The sequence below is a fragment of the Halichoerus grypus genome, chromosome 8 (genome assembly GCF_964656455.1).
Source record: "Halichoerus grypus chromosome 8, mHalGry1.hap1.1, whole genome shotgun sequence".
NCBI lineage: Eukaryota > Metazoa > Chordata > Mammalia > Carnivora > Phocidae > Halichoerus > Halichoerus grypus.
This window is the reverse complement of record NC_135719.1, coordinates 117,088,565-117,100,057: the sequence shown is the minus strand read 5'-3', so window position 1 is coordinate 117,100,057 and position 11,493 is coordinate 117,088,565. Positions and strand designations below refer to the sequence as shown.

Sequence of the window (11,493 nt, the reverse complement as noted above, 5' to 3'; positions counted from 1 at the left end):
TTCTACAACAGGCAGTTTGGAACATGATCAAACCAAACCCCCAAAACCATGATTGCAATTAGGAAAACAAGGATGCTGGGAGAACAGCATCCTATTTATTAAAGGCACTCCTTTCCAAGACAGGAATAGAGACAAGAATAAGAAAATGAGAATGAAGTTAGGTGATTTAATAAGCCCTCAAAGGTCTCATGCTTTCCTCTTTTTTGTTGCCGTTTATTATATCTGTGTATATCTGGCCTTAATTATAAATCTCCTACACAATTGGCTCGGAAGGGAAGGGGTGGGCCTCAGGAGCAAGCTGCAGGTGAAGCTGTGTTTTTGAGGTGGAAGGAGTGTGCAGCTGGGTACGTGGGAGGTGGGGAGCGGGGAGAAGGGCAGTTGAGCCGTAGGCGATGGCCCCGAGAGCCAGCCCTGGCTCCAGGATATCGGCTGGACAAGGGCTTGAGTTTTCGGCTCCTCAAAATTTCAACAAACCAGTTGGAAGAAAAGGGCCCGGATGGGAGGCTACTATTTCCTGGGAAGATGTGAACCACCTGACTACATGCTGTGATGGAAGAAAACAGCTTCCCAGAAAAGAAAACAAGGTAGGAGACCCAAGCTGGAGGTTGTGCTCGCTGCAGGGGACAAATGAGAGTCCCGGCTCGGTTCCTTCCGGTCTGTCTAGGAAGCCAAGGTACGCATCTCCCGGGACACCGAACGCTGACCCTGGGTTGTTCGGCCAGCGAGTCGCTGCGCTGTGGCAGGTGGCAAAGAGCTGGGGAACCTGGTGATGTGCCTGGTCACTGCGGCACCGAGCGTCCTGGAGAAAGCCACCTGTTTCTCTTTCGCAATGGTAAGCTTGGTATTTTCCTACCTTTACGATTGTCCCAAGTACAAGGGTATTTTAAATGGCCCGGTTTTTTAAAATTCTTGCTATGCGGACCCCATATGTAGAGTAGCTACAAGTTCAGCAAAGAATTAGCTCACCGAGCTATCATCTTAGCTGGGAAAGGTTTGAGAAACAAGACTAAGTAGATGAGCGGAGATGGAGCCCTGACCTGGGACTGAAGAAAGCAGAATTCTGTTTCTAGAAATAGAGCGTTCTATGCTTGGGTTCCTGAAATCAGACTGCCTGAGTTCAAAATCCTGGCTCTCAGTGGCTGCTCATCTCGGAGCCGCTTCTCCCAGCCTGTGTCCTCATCCATAAAACGAGGATAATCATAGTCCTAGCCTCATCAGGTGGCCGTGAGGGTTAAATGAAATCATGCTTATAACGTGCTCGACCTCAGGCCCTAGTGAGCACCCCGGTGCCAGCTCATTAGCTACACAAAGCACATGACCAGGGCTGACCAGAAGGTGGAAAAACCCCGCTCCTGCAACCAGCCTTCCCTGCAGTATGTGAGGGCGGACATCCGGGGGTCCCACAGACGCTTCCCACCCCTTCCAAGGCAAGGTGAATAAAGAGACAGCAAGGGGACCCCAGGACTGGACTGACACGCTCTTTAAAACCGAAGAGGCACCTGTGGGTTCCTTAGGCCTGCTGTCAGCCCGAGCGAGGCGCTGCCGTTCCCTCCTCCCGCTGTTCTTTGGAGCCTCTGAACTTCGGACGCTGGTGTCGTGCCCATGGTGCTGGTACTCAGGGTGGGGTCCTTGAGCCACGCCCAGGGGTGCTTGTTCAAAGCCTTTCTGGGCTCCTGCGTCTCTGACCTAAAGCATGCTGTGGCCCGACAGCCAGAGCCCGTCTGTTCAACGGGCTCTCCCACATGGTTCTTATGCACTTAGGTTTGACTCCCAAAAGGAAAATAATGCAGAGAACAGAAAGAAGCTGTTGGAGGAAGTGTGAGGCGCAGCTGAGCCAAATTAGCAAAGTGGGCGTAAGGTCAGGCCCTCTAAGGCTGCACTTGGGAGAAAGGCGGGGGGGGGGCGGGAAGAGAGGGGCTTAGGAAGCCATCCGCTTGATAGGACTGCCTTGCTGGCGTTTTCCCTTTTCCCAGTGGCGCTCTCACACTCTTGAGGGCTGCCTAACGCCTGCTTTTGAAGCCCCCAGCAAGGGTGATGGCATGGGGCCTCCCCCATCTTTATACCACACACTGGCTGTCCTCTGATGGCCGGGCAGGTCTATAGGCCAGTCGGAGCAAGGCTGTCTCTCGGGCCTGTTGGCCAGGCTCCACCCTGGACAGCCTCCGGAAACATGAAACCAGAGCCTTTCTTTGTTCCCAACAGTTTCTCTAGCCTGAGGAGGAAACGCAGGGTAGGGAGAAAGTTTGCGGGCCTCTGCATTGGCCATCCAATGGAAACACCACGGGGAGAACTAGGGCCCTTCGGAAGCCCCACTAGGTCACGAATGGGCGAAGACAGAAAGCCCTCCACTGTGTGGGGTTATTAAGGCATGGACTAATTTAATTAATACAGCGCCAGGCTTCCCTCGGGAAGGGGATAAACAAAAAACCTCTTCTACTTAATTCCTGAGATGGAAATCAAAGTGGCCAAATACCCCATTCCTGGACAAGTTTGGATAAGCAGGCTCACGCCGGGCCGGAGTGACGGCATCGGGCAGTCCCCCACTGGAGTTCCGGAGGCTCTCCCGGCGAACAGTCACCAGCTGGTGAGTGTCCTCGTCGCTCCGTCAGGGTCCGGGCGGGGCCGGGCAGCTCCCGGGCTAGTGCCTGATGCTCAGGCCCCCGGCTCCCTGTGCCTCCTGGGTTGGCTCCGGGTGACACTGCCCCGGTGTCCTGAGGCAGAACAGGAGGACAGAGATAGCACCAAGTGCCATGGTGAGGCGTACGGGTATAAGTGCGAGAGCCCTTCAACTGTGCCTGGCACTTGGTAAGTACTCAGATGTTAGCCAGCCCTAGGTCTGTCTGCTGTTGTGGGCCCTGGGCTGTGTGACCATTCTGTTTGAGTTTTGTTGAAACACGGAGGGAATAAAACCCATCCTTCAGTGCATTTCATTTTAATCGTTAAAAGGAAGTAAATCCATGTTGAATACCAGAGGGTGGTAGCAAATAGGCTTTCCTTGATTTCTGTTGGAACTCAAGCAAGACCACAAATCTTACTACCTTTTGAAAAACTCTGGACATGGAAACGAAATACAGCCTTGCTAGCTGGATCGGAGCCATGACCCATTACCATACTGGTTCCTTCGCCCTATTCTCCATCCTGGTTTTACTTCAGATTTCTGCATCGCCTGGCGGCCCGTGCTGAGCCATGCACAGGGATCCTGCAAGCCCATCTTGTGGCTGCTCGCTCTTTCCTGCCCGGGCTTGCTTCCGATAGCGGCTGAGTCCTTGTTGTTCAGCCTTCCCTCTCGGGGGCCCCTGGAGCTGAGCTGCCTGGAGAGGTGAGGTGGGGACAGACTAGCCTGTTCTCTCCATGTGGACTAGACCCCAGGGCCCACACACTCTAGCTCACGCTGACCGACATGTGTGTACCTTGTGCACGCACACACACCCAGCGGGATGGGCGTGTCTAGAAGAGAGCCCAACGGGTGGCCCTGGACAGTTCCCAACCAGCTGGGCAGGCCTGTTCTGACTGGCAGGCCCCATTTAGGATTGTTTTCCTCCGATGTCCATGGCAGAAGTGGGGCCCTTGTATACCGATAGACTTCTCCAGGCAAAACTGTCCAGCACAGTCTCTTAATTTTTCCCAGTAAATTGAAGGCCAGAGGGGGCAGCAGGGAAGAAGAATCCAGTGTTAAGAAATCTGTGCCAGAACCTTCCACTCCAGTGCTGAACGTGAGGAGGGTCTGAGTGTCCTGCCAAGAGAAACAGAAACCTGACAGCTACCATAGCAGGCCAGCTGAGAAGGGTACATACCCCATAAGCTGGCTCCTGCCAGGGCCCAGTGAGCCACGCAGGGTCTGGGCCAAGAAATAACCCAGTGGGCGTGCGGAGCCGCCCCCCACCGCCTCAGTCACCCCCAGCCGGAGGAGCCGACAGTGCGGCTCCCACGCACATGCTTGAGAGCTTCCTTGTTTCCTATCTCCCGTGCCATCGACGGCTCACAGGTGGCAGGGGCGGGTCTGGGGCTAAAGGACAGTGGCCGATGGCTTTGGGCCAAAGGCCACAGCAAGGCCAGCCAGCCAAGAGAAGGAATGTCACGTCCACAGCAAACAGCCACCACAAGGCCAGTGGGAGACTTCAGGGAGAGGAACTCTGGTTCAAACAGCTCGGCCAGGTTTCCCACCCAGGAGATGAGTCCGGGGCTGGCCACTCCGCGCAGAGCTGCTGGGAGCGCTTCGGCAGGCATTTCCGGCTGGAAGCTCCCCCGAGGCCAGGGCCTGGTCTCCGTGCTCGCTGCTTCCTCGCTATCACAGAGCCTGGCCTACCGCGGGGTACCCCCGCCCCCCCCACACACACAGGTGCACATGCCAAGCGACTCCAGCCTCTGGCGCACGAGCGTTTCTGTGCGCTTGCCGGCCCGTTCTGGGGTTGCCTCTAGGAGGGTTCGGCCCAGGTCTGTGAGCAGCACGGATCTTGAGCCGAGCGCGATGGCAGGCGCTGGGGAGATTCCGGGCAGCTGAGGAAGCGCGGAGGAGGCAGAGACCAGACTCGAGCACATGGCCCAGAGGTGCACGTCTGCACTCCAGAAGCCGAAGGGATCTGAAGCCCGGCCCTCCACGACGGACTTGGCATGCGGAGGGGCAAGGAACAGGGCCAGGCCCTCGCTTCCCGAGCTCTGGTGTGCTCGCCTTCCTCCCTCCCCACAAGCGCCCAGTGGAGGCTTTGGGTGAAGGGAAGGTGGGCCAGAGCCTCTGCTGCCCATTCCACCAGAGTCACTGGCTGCCTTGGTATCCAGGCCCAGGCAGCCACTGCTCCCGAGAGAGAGGGGGGGACTGGATGAGCCCTCCTGGGAGCGCAGCATAGCTCTCCTGGGTATTGTCATCCCCCTCCAGAGTTGCCCCTTGCCGGACCCTCACCACTCTCCTGCCAGGCGCTGGTCAGCCTGCCTGGGGGACAGAGCCCCATGCAGTCCCAGGGTCCCCTGGCCCTGCCCTCGATAAGGCTGTGACATTTAGCCTTCTCTGACTTGGGAGCCGACGTCCTCAGCTCCTGTCACCACCTTTGTCCCATCTGCCCAGGCCATCACAGGTACGGCAGAGGACAGCATGAAGTCTCACATCCAAGATCACTGGCACGCAGTACTTTTTATTCTGGAAAGAACTGAATGTTATCAATGATTGAGAGAGTAATGTACTGAACCCTAATGTACCCATTCTCCAGTGTCAACAATTGTCAACATGCCATACTTCTTGAAAGAAAAGGGATGACAAAATGCATGATTATTACTTTTTTATTATTATTTTCTAAGTAAGGAAGTGTGGAGATGTCAAAGGGACACAGGAACCAACTGGAAGAGTTAATGGCCAAAGCCAGAACAATCTGAGCAACATAGTATGGAACATAACCCAAAGTATAAAATCAATACTCGTGAGTCCATACCGATATAAACACGATTGAATAAATAAATGGAGAAAAGACAAACCTCCCACAGAAAAATTCCAAATAATTTATGTAGATACTCCACCTTTAAGGATGTGGGACATAACTCTCCATTCCCGCCATATGAATCGTGCACAAGGACTTCCTACTAAGGGGGACAGACAGTCTGGAAAGGGGAAGAAAGAGGAATCTCACAGTGGGGTAACCAAACACACTGTTCAGCCAGGTGACCAAGGTTAACGGCCCCAGGGATAAGCCATGTGGACACACGGCCCCTTGAGAGGATGTGAAGAGAGGGTGCTTGGCCTCTGGGGCCTGCCTTCCAAAACCCACAGCCCCAGTCTAATGGTTTTCACACAAATCCAATTGACGGACCCTACAAAATATCTGACCGGTACTCCTCAAAACTGTCAAGGTCACTCAAAACAAGGAAAGTCTAAGAGAAACTGTCACAGCCAAGAGCAGCCTAAGGAGAGACTTGATGACTAAATGTAATGAGGTATCCTGGATGGGATCCTGGAACAGAAAAGGGGCATTAGGTAAAAACTAAGTTATTTAACTGAACTATGGCCTTTAGTTAGTAGTAATGTGTCGATATCGGTTCATTCGTTGTGACAAAGGTTCCATCCCAGTGTAAGATGCTTACACTAGGGAAACTGGCTTAAGGGGCCTATGGGAACTCTGTCTACGATCCTTGCAATTTTTCAGTCAATCCAAAACTGTCCTAAAATAAAAAGGTTGTTTTTTAAAATGTGTTCCTATTGTTGTTATTTTGCAGGAGTCGTGTTTATGCAGGAGGGGCAGGGGGCAGGGAAAGTTTTCCAGTAAGCTGGGCTGGCACCGCCTGCCTGGTTGTTCTTGGATGTGCTCAAGAAGTGGGAGGGAGGCATCCGGCACCTGGCCCCGTTCTCTGAGCCTCCTGCACCAGCTGGTGGAAAGCAGAGGCGAGGTTATTGCCGGGAAGTGAAGAGGATGTCCAGGAACCAGCTAGGCAGGCCAGGCCAGGCTGTGGAGGGCGGGCTGTTTTCGGGGCCGTGATCTGCTCCCAGAAAGACTGACTCACCACGACCTTGCTTGGGAGTCACGCGGTGTCACACTCCGCACTTGGGGTGGCACCCATTTGGGGCGGGGAGCGTCGCTCTACGCTGAGGACTTGGCAGAGTGGGAGGTGGCTTAGAGGGGTGAGGTGAGCCTGCACCTGCTGTTGGCTGTCACCGTCCTTGTCCTGGTAAAAGATGGGGACAAGCATTTGCGGTCTCAGCCATCCAGCCCTGGAGGTAACCCATGCATGTTTAGCTCCTGCCCCCATTCGTGAGACCACCCATCTCACCTTCCTTTAGACACCTGGAGGCATGGGAACACATGGGCTTGGAGGCAGCGGATCTGGGGTCAGGTTCAGACTCCACCACTCAAGAGCTCGGAAACGTGGGTGATTCACTGAAGCTCTCTGCCCTGTTTCTACAGCTGTAAGACGCAGATAATACACCTGCCTCACCCGCCTCATGAGGCTGAGTCAAGGATCAAATGAGACAAGGCAGTAGGTCAGAAGGAACACTCTTAGGGGTTATTCTTTGGGTGGATGTGGCAAGAGGGGGGTCAGTGTCCTTCAGGCAGCAGGTAAGGACTTTGATAGCCAAGGGGCTAATATGGGATCAGGTTTTGTAGGTATTAGGATGCTTTTGGTTGCAAGTAATAGTAAATCCAACTCAGGTTGGCTCACATAGCTGAAAAATCCAGAGACCAGGCAAGCTGCAGGAGTGGTATGATCAGGGTTCTGGCCACGTTTCTCAGTGAGTCGGGGAGTCTGTGTGTACTGCTTCTAAGACTGGCTTCCTTCTAGGTAGGAAAATGGTTGTAGGAGCCCCAGGCCACACATTCCACCATCCCTCACGGGAGAGAGGTGCTTTTCCTCCATCATATAATGTCCAGGGCTTCTCTCTCTTTGGTCTGTTTTAGGCCACGTGCTTGGCCCCACATCCATCGGTGGGGCTGGGCCAAGCCATTTGACTGGCTTCGGCTTGGGTTATTGCCAAACCTGAACAAATTACTGAAGCAAAGATGGATGGATTAAGATGATTGGCTTAGGCCAATCAGGGCCTGGACCTGGAAAAAGGAAGGGGATCAAATCCACACAAGCCTATTGGCCGCCACAGTTGGGGAGGGGAGGAATGGATGCCAACAATGTCCACCACAGGTTTCCATCTCAGTAATAATCCACGGTTGTAGAGAGCAATGGTGATTTGTCTCGCTAGCATCCGTGTCCTCCCTTAGGCTACAACCCTAATCTGCATTTGCGGCTTCATTCCTTCCCCATTCTTAGACTGTGTGTTTCTGATGGAACCCCACTGCCCACTCATGGGAGAAGCATGTAATCCAGACTTAGGTCAATGGGTGCACTCTCATCTCCTGGCCACTGGGCTGCTTCTCGGAAAGGTCCTTGGCCTCATCAAAGCCAATGACACATAGTGACTCTTGCCAGCAAGGAAGACCCGGACAGTGCCAGTTGCTCGTCTGCTGGACTTCACCGAGAGGCTGTAAGGTCTGGAGCTATTGCTGCTGACATTTTACACTCACGTGGAGAGAGCCTGAGGTTGGAGCTGATACAGAAAGATGGAGAAACCTACCGAAGCCGTGCAGCCAAGCTAATTCCTGGATGTCTGTCTGTGAGTCAACACGTTTCCTCTTTGCGTGAAGCAAGTTGTAGCCATGTCTTAAATCACACAGTTCTCCTTCCTGTTCAAAGGCAGTGAATGCCCTGAACTGCTCGTGTGGGTGGCTGGAATATTTGATACAAACTTTACCAAGCCCATTTGTCATTTGAGACTAGTATTACATGGAAAGCATCTCAGCCATGAAAGATGTGGAAGAATGCTGAATGAATACGGATGGGGTGTAGTCTAGATCAGGGGTAGGCGAACTACAGCCCACTGGGCCAAATCTAGCCCACCACCTGTTTTCATAAAGTTTTACTGGAACACAGCCACACTTGGTCTATGGCTGTTTGTACTACAATGGCAGACTGAAGTTGAGTAGTGGTTTGCAAAGCTTAAAATATTTAGTATTTGGCCCTTTACAGAGAAAATTTGCTTCCCCCTGGTGTAGATGGTAGACTAATAAAATAGCAAATACTTCCCCTCAGCTGAATACCTGTGTCCCCAAATGGAAGCAACAGTGAGTAGCGCTCCATGATAGACCTCTGTATTGTTTACCTCAGGTCTGATTATCAGCATTAGGAAAGCAAACTTTCATCGAACTGAACTTAGCCCAGAGAATGAGAGACATCCCACATCTTTGTTAATATTTGGTCTCTGCAGCATTTGTATTTTAGTAGTCCTGACCACAGAGAGCCTAGGATAGCCCGCAGACATAAAGAGCATTTACTTCCCTGTCCCAGACCATGACCCTTCCCTCGGAGTTGGGATGCTGAAGCTACTGGAGAGTTCCTGCAGGTAGCCCAACTTATATGGGGCTCAAGGTGGGTCTGAAATGGATCCAAGGGGGAAGCCGGGGCCCATGTGGATATAGAGATCTGTGGTAGTTTTGTATTTATTGATGGGGAAATATTTGGGGTAACCCACCTTAAATGCTACATAAGTGCCTTCTACTTAAGGACCCACATGATAAATCTGAGAATTCATCTCTACCACTCACTTGAATGCTGTAAAATCAGGAAATCCTCCAGACCCAACTGGGAGCAGGAAGGGAGTCTCATGATTATGCCAGCGTAAAGCCCTGAGATAAGCATGCCAGCAAAGGACCCTCTCTCCTCTACCGAGAGACACTTCACCTACCCCTGGGGCCGGCGCAAACCCTGCGGCCAGGGTGTAATAAAGCCAGCTCATACCAGGGCGATCCCTTCTGTCTCTTAACCACACCCATTACCGCAACCCATGCCCTACCACCGTGCGAAGCTCCCGGTGTGCGAGGGCTTGACCTTTAGTTACAGTGACAGCAGGGATGCATCTGACCATGCTGCTCTGTGGCCCAAGCTTTGTTGTCAGGACACTGGGAGCACAGGGGCAGGGATTATATTCCAAGAGGAGGACACCCTCTTCTCATCCCTCGACGAAAGCCAGCTGCCTGCAGGATTCTGGCCTGTTCCTGTTCCGGTGACAGCCCCCTGCCTCTGGTCAGGACGACCGCCCCCACCTGTTGCTGAATGCTTGCCTTAGGACTCAGGAGCACAGTCCCTGCTCAGAGTCAGATGGAGGAGACAGACACACAGACGGACCATGAGACACGGTGTACAGAGTGCTGGGGAGTCAACCAAATTGCTCTGGGGAGCTGGGGAGAAACAGCTTCTCCTGCCGGTAGGCCCACTGTGGCCTTGGCTGGAGCGGGTGTCTGAAGGTGGGGCCCAAGCCAGAGCCCCGTGACCGCTAACGCACAGGGCCCGGAACCTTGCACGCAGGAGACTGGCGATCCGGGAACAATCTTCAGTACCGCCAACCACTGGACATCCGGAGGGAATTTTCTCGGTACCAATCACAAATGAGAGCCATCATAGAAAATGTTATTCTTTTTTATTTCAAGGAGGTAATACATAGCCCCATCCGCCAAAGCAATAGGGAATTAGAGGCTGCGAAGGGCAGAGTTTTCGAGAAGAGCCTCTGCTGCACCTCCGCGCTCCGGTCGGCCCGCAGTCCGTGGCTGCGTACGTGAAGGCCGGGTCAGCCGCGCGGACAGGTGGCCCGACTCAAGCCCCCACCGACCAAAAAGGGTTCCCTGCGTGCAGCTGAGGCCCCGACAGGCTGAGCACTCTGGGCGGCCCCCAGCCCATCTAGCACTTGATTTTATTTCTGTGAGCCTAGAGTGGGCAGGACGTGAATAAATCCTGAGTCAAATTAAGGTGAAAGACTTAGTAGCGTTAATACTTGGGATGAGAGAAGACAACACTGCCTCTGAGGGGGCCGGGAGTCCAACGGGAGGTGGAAACACGCAGAGTGGCCACGGGCCGCCGCTGCTGCCTTGCGGACACGAGAGGGGTTTGTCATGGTACATGATGGGGTCGGGGAGGGGTGGGCACGGGGCTGCTTCCTCGGGCGCAGAACTGAACTGGAGGTTCATTTTCCACTGGTAACTGGCTTCCTGGGTCAAAGTCACCACACAGGTGGCTGAGGCCCTGGGGAGAGGTGTGGCTCGGTTCTCGGGTGCGGAGGCGGAGGAGCTCACAACCCAAGACCTTTCTCCCCCTCCCCCAGCTCCTTTCCCTTGCAAATGACCGCGGTGGGAGGTGACAGCCCTGGGCATCTCCTAGTGAAGTCCCACCATGATTTTTTCTGGAGAATTCATTTTGATGGGACCAAAGCCCCCCCTCCCCCTTGGCACAGGGCAGACTTATTTCCACCCGTGGGAGGGCACCTTCCTGGCGACTTGACGGTGGTGTGCAAGCGGGGGTCGCAGCAGTGACTCACAGACACCACTCATCTCAATACGACTGTCTGGGCCAGAGAGCTGGCGGCGAGGGGCTGCCTCTGCCCGGCATGCACTGTTCCCCAGCAACCCTGGCCGGGCCAGAGCCGGGGGCAGGTGCCGCGCGGGCTGACAGATTTTTGGTTTGCCAGAAGTGGAAAGAAGTTTTAAAAAAACCACGCCACTATGTTCTCCAAACCCAGAGCCATCAGTTTTGTTTTGTTTAACAAGAAAGGACAAAGGACCACAGCTCCACAGTGGCCAAGGCTTGTGCAGCACAGAGTGCAGTAGGTATCGAAACGTATACACCTTGGTCCGACCGGGGAGGTGGGTGAGCACAGAGCCACGGGCCCTTGTCTTCTAGGCGCTGGCGGTCTCTGCTAGTGCCTCATCCTCGTGCTCTTCAAAGCCTGGGACTGGCTTCTGCAGAAAGTGCATGGTGGCCTGGATCACCTTATCTGGTCCAATATTGTACACAGGGTGAGTGGGGTGCTGCAAAGAGAAGGGCAGATGCCAGTTAATCGCCCCAGTGGTCCTTGGGAATGTGCACAGCCTTGAAGCCGTTAAATTAAATGCACCTGTAAGAATTTAGCAAGAAGAAGGACTCATCAGAGACACCCAGGGAGATCCATCCCACAAAGCCCTGATGTCCACGGACAAG

At 53.8% G+C, this 11,493-nt stretch overlaps 1 protein-coding gene and 1 long non-coding RNA gene across 2 annotated transcripts in view; one reads left to right on the top strand and one right to left on the bottom strand.

The window, feature by feature from the left end:
• The first annotated feature begins 522 nt into the window (after positions 1-522).
• LOC144382789 (uncharacterized) lies at positions 523-6,171 on the top strand. The gene is made up of 2 exons (XR_013450190.1): positions 523-832; positions 2,450-6,171. It is a non-coding gene; the product is annotated as an uncharacterized LOC144382789 (long non-coding RNA).
• Positions 6,172-9,926: 3,755 nt separating this feature from the next.
• The window catches only part of FNTB (farnesyltransferase, CAAX box, subunit beta), a 61,911-nt gene continuing 60,344 nt past the window's right edge, over positions 9,927-11,493 (bottom strand). Inside the window, exon 12 of the mRNA XM_036120202.2 lies at positions 9,927-11,324. Within this exon, the coding sequence (XP_035976095.2) occupies positions 11,193-11,324 (132 nt within the window). The 3' untranslated portion in view covers positions 9,927-11,192. The remainder of the gene's footprint in view (positions 11,325-11,493) is intronic.